This window comes from Manis javanica, chromosome 4, assembly GCF_040802235.1.
Source record: "Manis javanica isolate MJ-LG chromosome 4, MJ_LKY, whole genome shotgun sequence".
Classification (NCBI taxonomy): Eukaryota; Metazoa; Chordata; class Mammalia; order Pholidota; family Manidae; genus Manis; species Manis javanica.
This window is the reverse complement of record NC_133159.1, coordinates 102183325-102205546: the sequence shown is the minus strand read 5'-3', so window position 1 is coordinate 102205546 and position 22222 is coordinate 102183325. Positions and strand designations below refer to the sequence as shown.

The 22222-nt window shown below is 45.2% G+C and overlaps 1 protein-coding gene across 1 annotated transcript; it reads right to left on the bottom strand.

Moving 5' to 3' along the window:
- Positions 1-814: 814 nt before the first annotated feature.
- TENT5C (terminal nucleotidyltransferase 5C) lies at positions 815-22125 on the bottom strand. Its single transcript, XM_017668171.3, has 2 exons — positions 21971-22125; positions 815-6251 (listed from the first exon to the last, which is right to left on the bottom strand). The coding sequence occupies exon 2, from the start codon at positions 6223-6225 to the stop codon at positions 5050-5052; it is 1176 nt and encodes a 391-aa protein (XP_017523660.2). The 5' UTR covers positions 6226-6251; positions 21971-22125; the 3' UTR covers positions 815-5049.
- Positions 22126-22222: the final 97 nt, after the last annotated feature.

The window sequence follows — 22222 nt, the reverse complement described above, 5'->3', positions numbered from 1 at the left end:
TGGTAGTCAGGCTTTCAGAGGGAAAAGGACCGCTGAACAACACTCCAAAGTAATAATCTGGAAGAACTGTACACACACTGGACTCCAAAGAATGCACATCTCAGGCTGAAAGGTTTAGAAGGAGGAGCAACAGGCAAGCTGAAGACAATAGGCTGAAGGATTTTACACAGAAGCATATATTCTTTTATGGAAGTTACAGAGAATTCCATAGAAGTTAAATTCAACAGAAAAGGGGCCATAAAAGGGGAAGGGCTGAGGGTACAGCCGGGTTGCAAATTGAATCTGAGGAATCAGGAAACAAGTTGTTCACCATCAAGGTCTACAAGACCTCTTTATTCCCTCTCCAAACATCTATTAACAAATCCAGTATCATTTGTTCATGTCTATCCTAAAATGTGAAGAAACCGTGGTAGCAATTATATATAGTATAGCTGAAGTTATTTTGGTTCTGACATGGTTTGGGGCCAAGGTCAAGCTCAAGAGAAACTAGCCTTTAACACTGAATCAAACAAGGTGCCACTGAAGGCAGATCTCAAGACTACATCACCTATTACAGGCATTAGCTGAGAGGCTATGGTCAGTATCAAAACTCAGTTTAAATTAGTTGGGAACCTTGGAGAAGAGTCAAGATATTAAGGGAATGATGGCCCCCCAGGTACCCACACATCCTTCCCCCAGAGAAAGCACCATCTTTCAGAGACGTATGTAAGGTGGATAATGTTTACAGCTTTCCACCATCATGCAGTATGTTTTCTGAAACCTAAAACAAGCTCACCACCAAGGACACACAAAGAAATGAGCATAACTACCAAGGTTATTTTTTTTTTAATATCTTTATTTCTCAAACTCAAATTTTTATTTCATCAAGTTTTAACACATTTTGCACTGACAAGCAACTTCACCTACATCACATGGGAAGGTCAGTGACCATCACACCAAAGAGGAAACCTCACACATACTAGGAGCTCTAAAAATTAGTATTTCAAAGGCTATGCCAATAGAGAATAACAGGAAATCCTCCAACTTAGTCTAATGAGTGTCTGACTTTTCATCTGTACAAAACTCAATTTTCCTAAAGCAGCTATTTTTTAATCCATTAATTTAATGACTTCCTCTTCAGTGGGATGTTCTCCTCGCCTTCCTCTGCAAACACGCATGATGATTTGCACCAACTCTCACCAGCCCAGGCAAAACTCCAAGCACTGTCTTTTGCTCACACTGAGAGTATTTGCTTTTAAAGTGATAGGTAAACAAGATCTAGATCTTGAACTCACAAAAAAGCATTTTCTTTCCTGGTCCTCACCTTGGAAGTCTCCACAAATAATCTCAAAAAGTTGTCAGGTCTTTTACATAAATCCCCCTACACACCTCCCTTGGTCCTCTGAATGTAATTGGCTGAACTGGAATTGTTCCAAAGTCAGCTGTGACATTTGGCTTCTGCCAGATTAAAGACAGGAATCTAACCCTGGCAACTGGAAGTTCTTTCACCTGTCAAATCCAGCTGAAGGGTTCTCCCTAGTGTAGAGCCCCAGTCAGACACTCAGGAAATGATGCTCCCCACCCCCGAGATCATTAGGGTCTCTTCTCACAAGTGGATAACTACCATTTATTCTCTGGAAGAGGATGTTTGAGCTCAGAATGTAGCTGCATCCTAAAATAAGGCATCAGTACCAGTTAATTGGAAAGGAGGTATTTCTAATGTTGCTTTGAGTGGCACCATTTCCAAAAGTTAAAGCAGTACTAGTTAAAATCTTAACCTACCACAATGCTAAGAGGCTCGCCATAGCCGGGACACTGAAGGGCAAGCAGACTCAGGGCATTAGTCATTTGATTCTTAATGTGCCACCACAAAATACAGGTTCATACATAGCCCACAGTGACTTAAATCCCCAGCGGAAAAAAGAAAATCAAACTGGGGAAAAACAAACAAACAAAACTTGAACATCAAACCACATCTGTCACCATTTATCAAGAACCCAGCATTTTTCCTACCTAACTTCTCCATCTGCAAGCCAGGTCCTCCGCGGTGTGGGCCATGCCACATTCCACACGCAGTTAGCAGGAACCCTGAATTCAAGGCTTTAGTGATACAGAGTTTAGTTTCAGAGTTGAAGTTGAGTGAGGAATAGTGTCTTACTGTCAAGGTAAAATTGAAGGTTGAGACTGAAGCTCAAGGCCAGGAATTTAGACTGTACCCTTCTGCCAATACAAGGAGAAAAGGTACTGTTTAAATGTCACTGCCACTCAAACTGATGCCAAGAAGCAGGCTGGGTAAACAAGTTGAATACTTGCAGAAAGCATCTGAAAACTGTTCAGAGTTCTGAAGCAAATGAGACTGCTAAAATTTATATTAGAACTTGCACTTGAACTTTAGTGCCCTTGTCCACTGCCAAGTTTCATGTTACTCAACACATAAAAAAGAGGAACCACTGGACTTGGTACAAGTTCAGCGAACCTGGTGCTTGTGTGAACAGCATGAAAGTCAGATTTCAGTTGGAATTTTCACATGTCTGAAATTCAAGGTTACCTGGTCTATTCTGAGGCTGGCAGTGAGGCACGGAGAACAGGTGGAGATACTGCTAAACCAGGTGGTGTTATAAAAGTGCAGCTTTGGTCGTACAGATTTTCACCCTGATGATTCCAGAATACACATCTGCTCTCAAATTCCCAAACAGCTGGGCTGATTAAGAACTTCAGGTGAGTAGACTGTACCAACACGGTCACTGTGTCATGGTTATAAAGAACTTGGGGTCTGGGAATCTCTGGTACATTCTGTGCTCCCCTTCATCTTCAAAGGACTAGTACCAGATAGGAAAAAAATACAAGCAGAAACAACTACCAGGACAAACTGGAAATTTAATTAGTTGACACGGTTCTGATCTTCACCTGGAGCCTCATTAACCCAGATGCCCAGGCCTTCTAGCAGAAGCAGTACTGACTTCCATTAGCACGTGCTTATGTTGGTAGCTTTATCACATTTCAAAGCTTTGGTTAAACAGATCTGTCATTTTTGTGCAAACATGCTGCCATTTGACCACTTTGGCAGCCTGACCACGCAGTTTTTAAAGTTGGAATTCACTCTTCACTGTCCGCCTTTTAACACTGAAGCATCGCGGTCCCCGCTCCATGTAGAACTGGCTTCGACTCAAAGCCAGTGAGTTCCAGTGTAACTACAGCTCACAGGAAATGAGAGCTGGTTACACCAAGAAGTAGCTTTTCTTCGCTTGATGTAACACAACATAGATACCCGCTAAGCCTTGGGTCTCAGTCATGACCAGTCTGCTTTTAAGAGGATCAAGACATCACATTCCAGAAAAAACCCAAAAATGCGATCTTCAGAAAAAGGTAAACCACTCATTTTCTATTAAGCATTTCTGCATTAAGGTAATTTCACTGCTTAAAGCAAGGAGAAAGCAGTCACTCAGGACTTGGGACTTTTATGGCCACAGGAGAAAGTAAAAATCAGGAGCCTGGATTTCATTAAAATTACTTTGGAAACCAAACTGGCTGGCAACATTGAGTGTTTTGCCCTTCATACCCTAAAGTGACGCTTTCCAAGAGATCCCACAAAAAAGTTTCAAAACACAAAATCCCTTAGCTAAATCTACTGGGAGAGCAACAGCTACCTAGAACTCTCCCATTTACCAGGTTTGCTTTAGACTAGAAATTAACACTGTTTTTGCCTTCCAAAGTGCAGAATACAAACAAGTACGGTCACATCTACCAGAATAAGGAAGACCATTCTTCATTCACTCAGTTCTTCCCCACATACACTAGAATTCATCATTGCAAGGTGCCACGGTAGCTCCAGAGCCCAGAAGGCCGGAGTGAACCTGACACCTGTACCTCACGCACAGCACAGGGACAGCAGGTTCGATTCTAAAGCTATTTGAAGCCCAAGAACTCGCCTGTGCGAGCAGATCATTCCATAGGTTTACTCAGGTCTACTGAAATTCCTGGATTCATTTGCTGTCAAAACAAAAAACAACCTTGAGAAGGAAATCACTATTTTTGAAAAAACAAAAACAAAAAAATCAGCCAAAGTATCCAGAAAACCAGCTTGTCATACTTGGAATGTGACCAAAATGGGTTTCCAATTAAAACATGGGAAGACCCTCCTGTCAGTTACTACAATGACTCTAGACTCTGCACAATCCTTAGTCTCAGGCAGAGCAAAATGAAAGTGATGAGCTGAGAGAGAGAGAAAAAAGTATCACTCAATAAGAATTCCTTAATGAAAAAAAAAATTGGACATTCATGTTTCCTATTTACAATCACCCTACCACCACCACTACAATTCTACTTTAACATTATGTTGCACATTTTATTTTGTTTTCAAGTTACATTTCAAGAAAAGGTCATTTTTTTTCTCAGCAATATTTCACAATTCCTCGTGACAGCACAGCATCTAAACAATGAACCACTGCCAACCAGATCTCAGTTCTCCAGCCTCTGGCTTTGGTTTACTGATGAGAGAAATCCTCAGCTCTGCTGACAGGGAACAAACATATAAGCAATTTAGTCCCCTGAACAAAAATTAAGTCACGAGAGCACTCTGTTATTTACCATTTTCTACCACACTAAAATTCATCCAAGAAAACAGACTACCAGCACAACTTCCACAGAACTGCTGAGAACCCCAAGTGAGGGCCACCCTGGCCTGCTCTAGGCTCGTGTGACAAGGCATGTAGCTCAAAGCGTCGCGTCCGCTGCTCAAGCGTTCTTCCAATCTCAGTTATGCACAGAGCTCAGGTGCCCCTGTGCTCATGTTTGGGATGTGACGTGTTAGTGTCTGTCTTTGAAAGATGTGGCTAGGTCCTACTTCCTGCAGCCTTTCCCAAAGTGGCACTGGAACAATGGGTCCCCCCTTCAGGTTGGCTCATGATAAAGTGTGGACCCATTCCAATGGGTACACAAAGAAAAAAAAAAGCAGAATCAGAGCTGAGTTCCCCTTTAAAAGCCAAACACCTACATCTAGAAGGAGGCTCCCCTATGTGAGAGCCCTTGCCCTATTGGGGTTCCCACTGTGGAAACCCTCAGGTCTCAAGGTTAGTTACAGGGTAGCCAGGTAGGGTATGGCTGGCTATAGGTGACCGGAGGATGGGCAATGTAGTAATTGTTGAAGTTGCCATCACTGACATAAGGAGCTGGCTGGTAGTAACAGGTGACGTTGGTGGCATTGGGGATGACGTTTTGTTCTGCCAGCACGCGCAAGGCCAGGAGGGAGATGAGGTTCAGGGTCTGCCTCCGTTCATGCCCCATGAGGCACACGGTGCTCTCGTTCACCACCCTGCGGAGGGTCATGAGGTAGTCGTACTTGCTCCTTTCTTCTTCGGCGAAGTGGTTTTGAAGGTAGGTCTCCAACTTCCTTTGCTGTTCAAGGATGTCCGGGAAGTCGATGAAAAACCTGGAGCACATGTAACGCTCTAGGGTTTTGATTTCTTCCTGGTCTGTGGGCCTGAAGTCCCGCACGAGGAGGTTGCTGTACTTAAGCAGTCCCCCGCCCCGAATCTCTTCAGGGTTTTTGGTGGCAATCAGCCTGTTCTGTAGATGGTCAAAGGCCTCCTCGAAGTCCCCGTACACGCTCTCCCCAATCACTGTGGGGTGGAGATGCTCAGAGATGGTGCTGCTGGAGCAGTCATAGAAAAAGAGCAAAGAATCCAGGATGATTTGAAAAGAGTCCACACTGAACTCAAACTGACGTCGGATGGAGTCAACAAACTTCAGCTCCACGTTCCTCCCGTTCTTGTTGGAGAGGGAAATCAGGCTCCAGCGGTCAGTGTCCGTGCAGACCTTCACCAGCTTCTGGACATAAGCCTCTTTCAGAGTGACTGGACTGATTTTGAGCTTATTCACACCCTCCGGCAGGAAGTTGAGAAGGGAGCACAGAACCACATCTCTGACCAGTTGAAATTCTGCCTCTGTGGGAAGAGCCACATGAAAGATTAGGTCCAGGTCTTTGCAACCCAAGCCATTGTCTTTGACCAAGACGTGGCCGGCTGCAGAGCCATTCAGCCGGACGTCCTGCACTTTGATGCCTGCCTCCTCCAGCTGGCTGCGGACGGTATGGACAATATCCTTCAGAGTTATCTCCAGGGTTGGAAAGTTGCCTCGTCCGTGGATGGGTACGACCTCGGTCAGGACCTCATGCAGCCGGCTGACCTGATCCCAGCTGAGCACGCTGAAGGATGTGCAGTCCCTGGTCCTGCTGCTCTCCTCTGCCATCTTGGGGGATGTTCTTGCCAGGGACGCTGGAAGTGAGTGAGTGAGAAACAGAGTTAGAATTCACTTCTTTATGGCAAAGCAACTCAGGGAACTCAGAGAAGATGCAGATTTATCTCTGGACATTTTATTTCTATTTCCTGTAAAATAGCAGTAAAAGATGTTGTTATAACTGAGTCAAACCTGTGAAGAATAGTGCCTGCACAGAGTAAGGACAAAACACACACAAACCTACCCTATGCCAAGCTGGTGACTTCGTAATTTTGTTTTATGTGGGTTTGGCTTTGTTTCTTTTGCTTGTTTTGTCTGTGTGAGGGTTGGGGGTGAAGGGTGCTGGTCTGTGTGGAGGGAAGCAAGCAAACTTATTAAACCAAGTAACCTAAACACAGCATTGTTCAATAAAGGGACTATCAGTTTTTCTAATGTTCTTACTTTCTGTGGAAATCTCCTCTCCTGTTTCTGGCTCCCTAGCTACATCACGGACTGGCTAACATCCAGGCCAAGAGCCCACACACAGAACACAGGATCCACACAGAAGAATTCCCCCACTCCATGGTTAGATGATCCTCAACTCTGGGCAGCAAACACAGCAAGATGAGGTCAGTTCCGTCCTGCCAGAAATCAGGTACACCAATGTCCCTTTAGCAAGACTCTCACGTCCTTTGCACTTCTGAAAGCCATGTAGCAGGAACTTCTGTTACCCAGGTCTGACCAAGGGGTTGTCTGAAATGACAAAATGCCTGGGTAACAGAGGGTTAGGTCAGTTATGTGGTGCAGCCCAGCGAGGGGGCCCTACCCAGGAACATCCTCAGGGCACTGTAATTTTTCAACTGTCTTTTAGAAAACACTACTTGAAGAATAAAGTCAGCACTCAGGACTTGGAGAAAAACATCACTTCTCACACTCCACCTGTTAGGACCGCAAAGTAATTGCCAACTAAGTTAAACTTTTCAAGAAATGAAATAATGGGTCCCTGGAAATCCTAATAAATAGAAACAAATACTGATGGATTAGAAAGTCAGGGTCTATATGGGTCACATATTAGCTAGATGGCTAGAAGAGCTGGGGAAAAAAAAGGGCAAGGTGCTGTCTTCAGACTTCACCATGAAGATTCCATCCCCCTTTCTGACTTGCTGGACCCCCAACCAAATCCATTCCAGTGACTACTGCAGCTCCCACTGTTTGGCAGCTGGTGCTTCTGAAGACGCATCCAGCATGCACTGTCCCAGGTGGCCAACTCAGGATTTTTAGTCTCGCATTGGTGCCAGGGACCCTCGCCTTATCTAGGGTGCTCAGATCACCGGGACGGTTGTCACTCAGTGTTGGGATGCCACTGGACACACCAAGACGAGCCTTCCAGGAAATGGCCACCAAGAAGGTAGGTGAGAACACATCAATACGAGGTGTGTGTGGCAGAAAGAAAATGGAATATAAAGATAGAACAAAGAAGTGTCCTTTCATTGGGGTGAACAGGAAGACCACAGAGAGTTCACTCACAGGTGATATGAGCTGACAGAGAGGCAGTATGAGCCCCTGGCTGGGGTTGAGGGGCAGAAGGCAGCATGCAGCCAAGACCTGGCAGGTCATCCAGTTTGGCCACCAGGCACCTCACATCAAGCCGGATGCTCCCTCTAGCAAGGAGGTTCAGGGGCTGAATTCGCTAAGCTGGCAACGGGAAGGTTGATCACAAGATCAAAGGCTCTAGGAAGGCCAATCTGGGGATGTGTGTTCCTCTGCTTGCTAGAGAAAAATATTTGCCAAAGGGAAGTTAAAAGTTTTCCTCAAAACTGTTTAGACAGGTTAAAAAACCCTAGGCTATCTAGACCACCCTATCAAAGCACTCCTAAATTAAGGATATCAAGCAAAATTTATGATGAAAAGCTTATTATTTCTTGTGGCTGGTGTTTGGCTTCAAGTCAGATTTGGGACACCAGTGTTCTCTTTTAACGGTCTCTCTTTGGCCCCTTTCGTGATTAGTATACAGTGCACTTGTACCTATTATACATGGCACCCCACAATTAAGCTCAAATGATTTCAGAAAGCTCTGGCTCTGGCTTTGCTTTGAGACACTGCTAAACTATGATTTATTTAGTGACACAGACCAACAATACTGGACAGAAATCTACTTATAAAACTACAACTTGCTTTACCCTATATATCACCTGTTACTGGGCTTCCAAGGCTCGGGCTCGTGATACAGGTATGAGAAGTCACAGCAACAGGGGAGCTGCAAGTCAATCAGTACTTGGAACAGAAAGAACAACTAATTGTAAGAAAATCCTCAATAATGTTCAGGGGAGGATAACTGCAGGAATGACTTTTGACTCATGACTTTTTTTAAAGAAAAAATTTTTTAAAAGTAATCTAGAATTAAAGTCAGGGCTCTAGAGCAATGTACCTCTAGAATAGTGGTTCTTAACACCTCTTAGAGGAGGGGCATCAAAGACCAGTGACCAATGAGAATCTGATGAAAGCTATCACTCCTCCTGGAGGTGGGAAGACAGAGGAAAGAGAATTTTTATATTATTTTCAATCTCTTAACTTGTAGTAGATTCAAAGTTATAATCTACTTTAGACTAAAAAATGTGTAAGGTTCATATGAGAGGAGGGCAGGAAGAGCCATAAAATGTTATGAAAAATAGGAATGATGTAAATTAACCCTGTAAGAGATTTTATGAAGCCATAATAATCAAAACAGTGTTGTATGGGCACAAAAAGATAAATTAATAGACAGAATTTTAAAAGCTAGAAGTCAAATCTAATTCATAGAGGATTTAGCATAAAGGAGGAATTTCAAAATAGCAAAAAGAAAAAAACTGAGTTATCTGGATATTTATATTTTAAAAATAAATAAGTAAAGGTAGCTTTCTGGGCCAAATCAAAGATTTAAGAGAACTAGAAAAAGACAGGATATTTATATATACTTAACATAAAGTAGGTAGTCCTTTCAAAATCACATAAAACCTGAAAGTAACAGAAAAAATGATACATTTTCCTATATATCATTTTTAAAAATCTGCATGGTTAGACCACCACAAAGAAGTCAGAAGACAAAACGAAGAAAATATTTGTATGATATTAAGCAAAGTACTCATTTCCTTAATGAATAACAGGCTCTTATAAACCAGAACTACTAGAACCTCAGTAGAAGTAAGGGCAAAGGACATGATCAGTGGCTTAGATGCACAGCACATTCCACCTTACCATAGGGATGACCAAGTTAAAACTTCAATGTATCATTTATATTCGTTAACTCGGCAGAGATCAAGAAGTAGTCACCTTTGGTACACTCTCCACAGGTTCTCTCTGGAGAACAATGTGGGACTCACTTTTAAGTGGATATACTCTTTGATAGCAATGTCACTTCTAGGAAGTCTACTTTAGATACCCATAGATTTTATCCTATCGGTATACTTGCAAGTGTGCCCAAGGATATTCATTGGAAAATTATTTATACAGCTATAAGCAGTCGTCAACAGAAGGTTGAATGACTTGATGCACATATACAACAGTATACAAATGTATGTAGTTGTCCAAAAGAATGGCAGCATCTCTTTCTGTATGAGTGTGAAATGTTCAAGATTAACATAAAAGTGCAAAACTATGTGCGTAAAAGCATAAATCTGTGCTTATATGATCACTAAATGTCTCGAGGATACACAAGTAGTTCAGCCTACACCAAATACCATCTCTAGGTTGAGAGACAAGAGACAAGGAAAACTTTACTTTATCCCTTTTGAATTTAGAACCTACATATTTATTAGTTGAAAAACTTAAAATCTTGTGAGCCATGTTCTAAAATCTTTCCCCTAGGAGCTTTCCTCTCATCTGCTATCTTATTTAATTCCTCAGTTCTTTTCCTATTATTCCCCAGCATCCCCAAAACCGTGTGCCAAAATGAAATGCACTTAGAAGTTTCCCCTCCAAGCCTTAAGTGTTGATCTCTAGCTGGGTGGGTAGGGGAGGAGGGGCCGTTTTTCCTTTAAAATGGTTTTTAGTAAGTTTTTACTTATGTACTGCTTAAGTCATAAGGTGTCCACTGTTTATCAAAAAGAAAAAGAAAGAAATAATAAACCATCTTATCTAGTCCCATTCTGTTTGTTACCTAAGAATGTTTTCTGTAGTTTTACAAAAGTTGGTATTTCTAATTTCAGACATATTAAAGCTACCCTGTGATACTGTTACACTGATCATTCACTACATCTGCAAGAGCATTAATAATGCAATAAACACTTTTTCAGGAATTTAAGATGCCTGTGGTTGGCATCTTCCATTTTAACTTCTTCTGACATGTACATGAATAATGGGGTTAACTTTTTAGGAAAAAAGTAGTCTACATAAAAGCATAGTGTAGGAAATGACAAATCCCAAGTCCATGGTGTGGTTTTTAATTCTCCCAGTTTACCATGATTTAGATATGGAGGAGCTCAAACTACTGAAGGCTCAAATTAGGCTGAGCTCTTACTAGGAGTTGAGCTCATAAGAAGAGCCCAAAATAAGTTATTGATGCTTATTAGAAAGGAATTCTTTGTTTTCACTGGGACACTGTCACTGGGACACTATCCATTCAAACAATTTCAAATAACAAAAGTACATTTTTGAGTTACTTAGACAAACACTGGTATTACTAGAATAAGTCCAAATCATAGGCCCCTGGATACTTAGATAACACACCAGAAATTAGTGTAACAGTTTTAGTCTTAATTAACCACTTGAAATTGACATTGATATAATCCCCATATAAAAGAATCATGTGAAATACACATTTCCAACTCATTAAAGGCCCTGGTTAAATGCAAATTTTAATTAACAGAATTAACAAAATAGTGACTAGGAAAAAAATTAATTTGAAGCCTGGTAAATTCAAACTAAAGTGTTTGACTTTCCTTTTAGTGTCGGAGAAGGAGATTCATTGTGTTTTGCAGAGCGGAAACTGCGAAAGGCAGAAACCATGATTTCTCAGTGATTTGAAAATTGAAGCCCATGTTTCCAAGTGAGGATGATCACTTGCCTACTCAGGTCAGGCTACTTGTCTGACTCATGGTGAATGTCTTAGGTACCCTTGAATTCCCTTTTCTTCTACCATCTGGCTGCAGCAGAAGGGTACAGTATTACAGTATACACATTAAAAGAGAACAGATTTGTAGAGATGACAGCGAAAGATGAGGGGAAAACATAGTTCAGAAGATTAAACCAAGCTCTCTGGGAACAAGTTGATGTCTAACTGCCTGGGACACAGCCACTCAGGGCAGACTGATCTGAAAATGAATGTTTGAGGCCTAATTGAAAAGGAAAAGGAAAAAAAAAAAAAAAGAGCTATTTCTAGTCCTGCTTCACAGCTTATCTAGATCCCAGAAACAAGAGTGACAGAGGCTCCGAAAGCATGAGGGGACCAAGGTGGGCCAGTAGGACAGGCAGATGGACAAGCTGGAGACAGAGGAATGTTAAGAGCATTTGTAACACTTCTGGATCTTATGGTCAAGGGCTTAGGTCACATCAACATCGATTCCTATTTGTGCCTGGTATAAGACATGGACACTATCCAGAGAGTTCTTGGTGTATGTGGAGATCTACATCCATGAATTTAAAGATGGTAAATATTTAAGTCTAGGTCTGTGATATTCAACACAAACACTCTAGAAGTTGTTATCCAAAGGTTTCATGGAAATGCTGAGGCATGATGACAACACTCTCTACCACTGTTACGGGATGTTACTTCAAAAGCCTGGGTATGCCTAGTAACACTTGCCAGCTTGAGGTTAGAGATTCAGCCATGGGCAACAGACCAAGCCCAGTGACAGACTAAGGGAGGTATGCAGACAAAGGCACTTGCTGTCCCCAGGTCCTGGCCGAGAGGGGGCCCCACACCCCCACGGCATCTTCCAAACAAACTCTTCTTCCCCATGTACAACAGAGGACACTTTAAGCAAAAAGAGACTATTTCATTGTAGATAAAAGCCTAGAGAATTTAAGCGTAAGTTAAAGTGGATGGCAATACACTTATTGATATCCTCCCCCACCCCCATTAGCTGAGTGAATGAGAACCACAAGTCTGGACCTCTTCCTTTTTTCCTGTAAAATGAAGGTGTAGAGGTGTGTGGAAAGGCAAAAGCAAGGACCCTCAGGCGGAGCTACTACAGATCAGTTCCCACTTACTCCTCACAAGCATTCTGAGGAAGCTACACTGCCCCTTGCTCACAAATTAGGGATGAGGATCGGAAGAGTTTAAGGGAATTGCCCACAGATCCTCCAGAGCTAGGACTCACATCACTAGCAACAACTTCCACCAAGCCGGAGTCCGGCCACTGGTGGGGTGGGAGGTGGGAGAGGGCAGTAAGCCCACACGTGTGCTGGGATGACAAGTTCTTGCTGCTACTGAACTCTAAAACAGATTTTATCAGTGCTATCCAAAAAAGGAGAAAGTAACCTTCTGTTAACTACACAACTGGGACACCTCATCTCTTATGGCCCCTTAGCCCTGCCATACACTCTGAAGACAGCAAAGCTGGAGTCAACCCCTTTTTACTGCTGGCTTTGGTGCAGACTCCAGTTGGGCAAAAGACACGAGGTGGTCTTTTCATCTTCAATGCCACCAAGGTGGCTTAGAGGTGCCTCTCCATAGGCACTAGAGAAGGTAGTGCACTGGCCACAGTGTGGGAAATCCTCTTCTTAGTGGGGGTGCCCATCAGCTATTTCATAATGTAAACATTTCACTAATGCTACCCACATCTTTTCCCACAGGGTTAATTGTACTTCTTCCTCAGAAGCTCGAGCAGGTACTAGAAGATGCAGAGCCCTCTAGGGGGCTGTATGTGTAGAGACTGCCACAGCCAGGGGAACCAAATGGGACTAGATGTTCAGCCAGGTGCCCTAACAGGAGCCACCAAACTCTATTTGAAAACATCCCAAACAGGTACTGAGACAGTGCTGAGTGCTGTGAGGGCTTCATCTGGATCCAGCCATCTGATTGCCTAAGGGAGACCATTACCCTAACTTTACAGGTGAGGAAACTGGGGAGCAAAGAGGCCACACAAACTGTTAACTGTCCAGGGAGGCACTGGCAGAATAGGGCGGAGGCGGCTTGTAGGAGGCAGGGCCGCTTTGGTGTGTGGGGTTGGGCTTGGAAGATATGTTCATTGATCAGGTAGCAAGAAGGGGCAGCAGAGAGGGGAAAGGTACAAAGGTTTTTATAAGATGGTGGGAAAGAGGTTGGCTCAGTGTGCTAAGGCCCCCTGAGTGGGGAAAGGCCCGATGGCAAGGGCTGAGAGCAAGGCCCTCAGAATAATCATGGACTGGGGAGGGGGCTGCAACTGGTCTGTCTGGGGCTGCCAGAATTGAATGGAATCAAGTAAAAAAAACACTAATAGTTATGCTAATGTCTGTTTAAAGGCACAATGGATGAGAGATGAAGGCCTGGGATCCCCAGTTCTGAGAGAGCTCCAAGATGCTAGCTAGTTTGCAAGGCAGTGGTATGTTAGCAAAAGTAAGTCCACAGAGGAGAGAGAATCCAGGGATAGAAGGAGCTGGGATAGTCAGCTTGCTGGACACACTTTAAGAGGAAAAACGAATGGCACAGGAGGGAGGTTTTAGGAATGGGCTGATCCCGGTGCGGACCTGCAGCTAAGGCTCGCTGCTCCACTCGCAGAGGGAAGCAGCCCCTGCTGGGATTCGCTCTGCTGGCTGGCTGATGAGGAGCATCCATCTGCTGATAAAGCAGTGGAACAAGACGTTCCCTTCTGATAAGAAGGCAACCTTCTCAGATGCAAGAAACAGATAACCCCACTGCTGCAGAGAGAAGGCTGGTAAACTGGCAAGAAGTGGCCAGGACCCCAAGGACTAGCACCAGGAGAGCTGGAACAGAAACAAAAAAAAGAAACAGCCAAGAGCAGACTGATGAATGTGTGCTAGGGGACCTGAGATGGGACCTCTACCACTTTTCCCACCTGCACATAGTATAGCCCTTGAGATTCTTTCACCCTTGAGAAAAGAGCCAGGCACTTTGAATGACCAGGGACCTGATACATACAGCGGCAGACAAGTGGGCATAAAGTAGGAAAACCGGAGTCAAAGTGGATTTGGCCTTCTGAAGAGAAACCTTCCTTTATTCCTTGAACTTCTATAGGGGGTGAAGGCCAGAAGGTATCTAGGGCCAACGGACAGCCTGAGGAAGCCTTTTGTCTGCTCACTGCCAGCCCTTCTCCAGGGCCCCAGGCCCTATGACCAGGGGGCCACATTCTGGAGACTCCTCCACTGCCCCCAGACACATTAAAAAATGACAGATAACCCAGACACACACCTGTGCTTAATGTACACAGAATAAGCGTGCAGACTAGCAGTTGGCCCAAAGCCACAGACCAGATGAAATAATGCCTTGTTTGTTAAAAGGACAAAAAATATATATTCTGTGCTCACTTTTCCAAGAAGTTATTTTACAGTTGACCACTCAAACACCCACACACACATTCTACATCAATTCAAAGAAACAACTGCCTCATGCCATACTGGGCCCACAGCAAACCCTGCAGATGGTCTGTGCTCACTCTCAGCTCCACCGCATTTGGCCGGAGGTCTCAATCTGTTTTCTCAGGGTTATCAGCATCCTCCTGGTGATAACACCCATGTTCACTAGAGCAAAAAATTTGGTGCGACTCCCACGGCAACTAGGATGCCACCTGAGCTAAAAGAAAGGGGTGTCTGGGGCTGTGGAGCCTAGTGCCACCTTGCGCTCTTGCTTTGAGTCGGAAGGACCCTCACAAGTTCTCACTTCCCGCTGATGCCAACACACAGTCCTAACGGTTATCAATGACTGGACTCTGTCCACACCCACCCACCCTCAGAGGACTCCAAACATAAAGCTCTTTCCTGTCTTTCAAAAGAGGATGCTTAACTAAGTGTGGTTGGAGAGAGAGCACTGAAGAACTAATGCTGTGGCCGCAAAACAGCACGAAGCAGTATCAAAACACCAGCCCTGGTATAACAAGGACACCACAGAAGTGCTTAAAGGAGTAGCCTGAAATGGCCACAAATATCAACAAGGTCAGAGTGTAAATGTTTTTAGTGGAAGCTAAGCATAAAGTCTTGATTTTTCCAAGGCATCAGCATCATTAAGTGCTACATGCACAACTTGAACTGGAAATTATCCTTGTTGCTGTTTGATATTCTACTTCCTCTCACCAAACACCTCTTTCTAAATCAGAGATGTTACTGGTCTGAATTCATTTAAAGAGAGATCCCCAGAGCTGGCCCTACTAATTTATTAGAGATTGACTAGGCTGGGAAAAATAGCACAATTCCTGGAAAGAGACTGCTTCCTGTAAGGATGACCAAGTTTATACACAATCCAGAGGGTTTAAGGGATGAGAACCCGTACGTTTCCTCAAGGGCTGTGTCCACAGGCTCCTTCACCATCTAACTGCCCAGCTTTGAGCTTTGAATGGTTGTCAACTGTCCAATATGAGGACCTCAGTCTGCTAACAGTCCTGTCTAGTCACTGACAACATCCTTGGGCCTTATCAGGTCAGGACAAGCAAGTCCTAGTTGCTCACATGCAGCACTTATCATCCTTTAGACACAGATCCACACCCTCACTCCCATGTGTCTGTGTGCGATCTCAGTGAGGATGCTCACTGAGCACATGGTTCCACCCAGGTTTCAGTTCTGCATGGACCACCCCCCCTCCCTGTGGAGTTGACACTTGCCCAGCAGGCCCTTGAACTCCAGGTCCAAGCATGGTCACAGACTCAAGGAAACATCAGTAAACTCAATAGTCCCTCTGACGTGATAAATGCTGCTAAAAGCAGAAATTTGGGTAGGTGGGCAAAGCAAGGTAGGATTAAAGTGAAGGAACAAGATTAAAAAAGGAATGTGGTAACTATTTCTGCACCAACTGCTCCTGAGGTGGCCGAACCACCTTGTCTTTCGAGTTCCTACACATGTGGAGCTGTCCAAGCCATGAATAAATACAGCTCATTAGGGTGATTACCAGTAAATTAGCATTTACCAAGTCATGTGTTGTTGTCATTAGATAGCTCTTAGACACCTTTTACTTCAAAGTTATTTCCTCTTGCATTTTCAAATTGTACTTGTTGATAAACTGTTGGAGTCCTGCTCCCCTACCAGTCTCAGAAGATTTTATCTGCAGCCCTTTAAAATTCTACTATCTTATGATTATTCTGTAAGAAACTATAGAAATACAGAAGAATAAGGGCTGGACTAAGAATCAAATATCCTGTGTTTTAGAGTCAGGTCTGACTCACAAGTGAATGATTATCATCAGTAAGTTGGCCCCGATTACTGAGTTTCCTTTCATTCTTGCAAATATCTGAGTGCCTACTATGTTCTAAGTGCTGTTCTACGAGCTCATGCTCCATCAGTAAGCAAGAGGCAAAGGTCTCTGCCCTTGTGGAGCTTATATCCTGGCTCGCTTTCCTTCCATAACTTTATGTTATTAGCTCTTGCTTTCCACACATGTAGAAACAGAATTTGAGAATGAAACACAGGTTATGGTCTAGATCTGCCCTGCCGAATACTGTACCACAAGCCTTATTTGACCCTTGAGCACTTGAAATGGGGCAAGTCCAAATTGAGAAGCACTCTGAGTGTAAATACACACTGGATTTCAAAGACTCAGTACAAGAAAAAAAGTAAAATACCTCATCAATATTTTTTGCACTGATTATATAACAAAATGATAGTTGCCATGATAGGTAAAATATAATTATTTTCACCTGTTTATTTTTATTTCTTAATGTGACTACTAGACACTTAACTGTGGCTCTCATATTAGAATGAAGAAACTGAAGCCTGAGAAGGTAAAGATGCTTGTTGCCAAGTGTCCTCACAACCGAAGGCGGCCTCAGAGGCAGGGAGGAAGTAAGTATAAAGACTAGCAAAGGCCTACGGCCCAAGCATGGGAGACAGCAGTGCTAGTTCCTGGCTGGGCAATGTTGGGCCAGCACCTGGACACGGCAGATGTTAGTGTCCGCTTCATTCCTACGTGTGGATCAGAGTTCTTTCTGCTGTAGTTGCCTCACACCTACTCCACGTGAGTGACAGGGCTGGCGGAGACCAGGCAGGGCGAGCCCACTGTGCGGCTCCTAACGCCCACCTCTTCAACTATCAAAAGCACAGGTCAGGGATAAACAGGGTGTGTTTGGGGGTGAGGGGTAGACAACCAGGTATTGACTCTTTTCCCACCTTTGTAAGGGCTGAGAAGGGAAGAAAGGCATATGGCAACACGAGCGGGTGGGAGCGGTTCAAGATTCGTGGATAATTTTCCTCTCAATATGTGTTTACAGAGAGCTAATGTAGAGACACAAATGGGACTTTTTGTGTTCATCCAAGCAAAGATCAAGTTTGAAAAAACTAGAAAATAAGGTGCAAGGCAAACCTGTAATGAAGTGTTGAGGATGGTAAGTATTGGAAAGTATTGACCCCTTAGGTGGGGTCAGATCAGAAGCCTCTGAGGAGGACCCAAAACTGGACTGAAATATGGTTTGCTGAGGAAGGAGTAGCATTAATGTATTCAAATATTTGAGTATGTATTCTGTAAGGCAAAGTAGGGCAATTAGGAAGACTCGTCAAGGGAGGCTGAGAATAAACAGGTCAGAAAGGTACAGGTTCTGAGAGAGAGCTCAGCTTCCAAAAGGGTAAGCGTTTGTTAGTGCTTGAGGTGGCATTCCAGGTGCACGGGACACAGAACTGGCCAGAGGCCGGGAGGAGAGCTCTGCACTCTTCTCATCAACCTGCTGTCTATAGGGCCCTAAAGCAGGTCAGTGATGGCAGTGGAAACAAAAAGTTAAAAAGAAAGAATCAGCAGAACTAGCCAGCCAGTAAGCAGAGGGTGGGGGCTGAGCGAGCTCTGTGAGCCGGTGGGGTGGGTGGGCAGGATGGGGAGCGCTAGAGGGAGAGGTCTGGAGTTCAGCTTGAGGAGTTTCAGCTGCTAGCCAGTAGCAGCCACAGCCCCTCAGCTCCAAACCTACACCCCTGCTGCCTCCACTTAGAAAAAGGCCCAGAAACCACCCTGCATTTTAGGCTGGATGCTTTCAATCCAAAAAGCTCCAGCACTAGGGCCCACCAGAATGACACCTACTTTAAGCGTGCCTCCCTCTTTCAGAGGAAGGGCACTCAAATACCAGCAGAGAGTGTATCCAATTAGCAGGAGTACCATCTGGATGCCAGGCCCTCACTTGGCACTGGGGATACAGCAGTGAGCACAGACCCCTGCTTCCCTGGCACTCACATGCCAGTGGCTAGGACACATGAGCACAAACTAAGTGTCTCAGGTACCTTATGATCCAGTTCCTCCTGCATCCAGAGCCCTTCCACAGGCCTTTTCACACACCATTCCCTTGGCCTCCTCGACACCTGGCTTAGCAAGCACTTAACTACTAACTGACTCAATCACTGCTAGCCAAGAAATAAACACTTTATGCAGTTTAGTGACCAACACTCCAAAGGGCTCAAGACTAAAAAATATCCTACATATGTAGGATTTTATGTAGAGTTGCCTGACATCAACAATTATTTCTTTATATTAGTTTTCTCCTGTTGTTCCAAGAAGTCCTGCAAACATTTCTCAGACAGGCTACAGGGGCCAGCTGTACAAAATCTGTTAATTCTAACTGATCTGTAAAGTTATTTCCTACATACTTGGGTTATACAAAGATGTTTCCTCCAAACCATTTAAATTCTAAATATAAGCTTCCTTATAATGCTTCCTAATAATATAATAAAAGGATAAAAGAGATTGAGACAGGAAGTCTCAGGAGTATAGCAGGAGATCAGCACTACTGCTGTACACACGTGGCTTCAACACGTAAATGTTTCTTTAAACACAGAGGTGTCCACTTCATCCTCACACAGCTTATGCCAATTTAAGGTGCGGTATAGTCAAAACACCAAGGCGGCAGGACAGACTTATCTCTATCACCTTGTTTACCTTAGTGACAACACAAAAAAGCAACAGACCTTACCTAACCAAGGAAATGTTTTATCCCAAGTTAACACCTCAGACTCTGCATTGTTTCCCCTTAAGATCCCTCAACTCCCAACAGGTACACACACACACACACACACACACACACACACACACACACACACACAGGAACAGAAACATCTCAGAGTCTGGTGCGAGGCCAAAAAAAACGAACCCCACAACACAAGTTTAATCTAACTGAAATTAGTCATGGGCTTCCGCAACTTGTCTCAGTAACACAAGCTTTACCACGTCCATTCAGAGCTCTTGGTATGTCACTCTTCAGTGACTGGCCCCATGCACCACAACATATAAAAGATGAAAGATAAAAACAAGGTACTACTTGGCCAGTTTTAAAAATCGTTCAATTGTCTACTTTTCTATCAAATGTGTTCACTTACTAGGACCGGGAGAACAGGGCACTATAGTCCACTCTAAGCTATCTTTACTGCCAAGCAGTTCCTCAGACTTTCAGAAGTACTACGACTTTTCTGTTCTCTGCTGGGTAGTGTGGGATGTGTACAATCTGCCCTGGCCTTGAACACTGAGAAAGTAGGCTAAATGGGGCACTACTGGAAATGGGGTGGCAGGCGGGTGGGTCCTGCAACTCTGGATGGAATTCTGGTGAGCTACTTGGACTCACAGTAGAACTGAAGAAACAGTAGGGAGAGCCACCAGGGCTCACCTAGATCAGGCTCATTCTGACAGGCCACGAGCCAAATCCTTTCCTTCAGAGGTACCTCAACTTAATCTCTGGACATAAGGTAGGTATTGTGGAAAAAAACACAACATGAACAGTACTGCTGTTGGCTCGGTGTACACACACTCACATTACTTACAAAATTAGGGACCTTTATTTTGGGTGACAATTTAGAGGCCTTCGGAAGGGAAAAACTTTTTTACCACTTTGATGTTATGAGACTCCCTCACAGTTACCTCAACAATTACATAAAAATATATCGAAACCTTTCTAAAAACTCCTTGAGAACAAACATATGAGTATACCTTAAGACACAAGGTTTTATTAGTTATCTCAAGTAAGAACTTTACTCCAGAAATGTTGTTTTCTATCTTCACAAACAAGAATGTCAAAGGACAGAACCCCTGCTGGTCCAGCTCAGACCCCTTCTCCCAAGTAGGAGAGAAAAGTCAGCATTCTCTCCTCCCACTCCCCCCCTTCAATGGCAGGGTCTCCAGTGCAGGTCTCACCCCCTCAGTGGTACCTCTGGGGATTTCAGACACAGGTCAATTCTTGGTGAGCGCTCCTACCACCCTCAGAGCTGCCTGGCTGGCTTCCTTGCCAAGTTACTCATGTTGAAAGGTTAGTGTAGCCAACAATGGCCACTCTCATCCCTCCTGGAGGGCAGCTGGGCCAAGCCAGTAGTTTACTTTAGGAGGATTTTATGATCTTAACTTCATTTCCTGGGGAGGTTCAGGTTGCTAACCCACCTACCAACTATCCAGAATACCCATTGTCACAATACAAATGATTAGTCTTTATAAACGTTTACTGTATTAAGTGCACTTTAAGCATTCCATAGTTTGCATGTTATTACTCCATAAAAAACAAACTAAAGTTTCAAAAAGCCCCTACTTGAAGCAAGGACTTGGCCAGCTCTGCAAAGCCTTCCTCTGCCAAAAAGGAGAGGGGAGCAGGGGACTGCGCTGACCCCTCGCTTGTGGTCCATCCCTAAACAGGTTCTAATGAGAATGGGTCGACTCCAGTTCTCCAGAGAAACTCGCAGGCATTTCTCCGGAAGTTCTCCCTTCGAGGTGGCGCGGTTTTGCTTTCTCGCCCGCCCGCGCTCCGTGTTTTGGTGGCCAGGCTACCAACCTGCACGCGTCAGATTTGCCACACTCCTCCGACTCCCTTCCCACCTTCCCGATCTGGCCTGCAACCCCTCCCGGGGCAGCCGCGCCTCTAAGCCCCGCAGCACCGCTAGCCGCGTCAACTGACTGTCATGGCTTTTAGTTTACAAGGTAAGCAAGTTTCATTCCTAAAAGGGGAGGAACCAGGTCACAGACACCGTATTCCCGAGAAGTTTCCGAGAGATGCGCAGCACAGAAGTCACTCGCTTGGATCACTTTGCAGCCCAAAGTGTCCACAGTCTAGTGCGAGCGAGTCCACGAAAAGTTAGGTATCTCCGGCTCTCCTCAAAACCTCGGCCTTGGCACCGAACTTGGGAAGCTCCCCTCTCCTCCCCGGCCTGATAAAAGCCCCTGACAGCTGCGTGCGTCTCCAACTGTGCCTTCCGAAACCGCCCAATTCGAATTCGCGCTACGCGGGCTGGCGAAGGTGCGCGTGCCCGCGGGGGCACCCGGTAGAGTCTGAGAGACCACAGGCAAACAACTGCGGCGGGGGCGCCTTCGGAGGAGCTGAAGGCGCCCATCGCCCACTCTTTGGCCCCTCAGCCCGCGCCGGCCTGCACGCAGCCCGCGGGACGCGCGGGCAGGAACTCGCTGAAGTTTGCCAACCCCCGACCGAAGTCTCCGGAAAGTTGTTGCTCCCTCTCGGATTGTCTCTCCTGGCCTCGAGGGCGGTGTATGGGTTGGAGGGTGGGAAGAAACAAGGAATCGTCGCGGGAGCCGGAGGGGTAGGGAGCACTGGGTCCCGGCACCTGTCCGCACCTCCCCCTCCGGTGCCCGCGCCCCCAACCAGTGTCGGCGAAGACTTAAGCTCGGCTCGTCAAGGACAGACCCCCGAGGGCGGAGCGCGCGGCTTTTTGGGCTGCCGCACCCTTGCCTTGTTAGAGCAGGGGACTGTGGACTCACCTGGGCAACGGAAAAAGAGATTACAGAGGCAGGTCCTTGGCGTGGGCAGCCCCCGGCAGGAGCAGAGCGCTCACTACAACCGTCGGGCAGCGGAACCAAGTGAACCGTCCCGCCGCCGCCCCCTCCGGTCTTATACGGCCTGGTCACGCCCCCGCCAGCTGCCCCCGCCTCCTACCCCGCCCCTAAGCCTGCCCTCTCGCGGGGGGACGGGAGGAGCCATCGCCCACGGGATCCTTCCTCCTGGGCGCTGAC

Bases quoted from the DNA above. Each gene is read 5' to 3' on its own strand.
- TENT5C (XM_017668171.3), bottom strand. From the start codon at position 6,225: ATGGCAGAGGAGAGCAGCAGGACCAGGGACTGCACATCCTTCAGCGTG.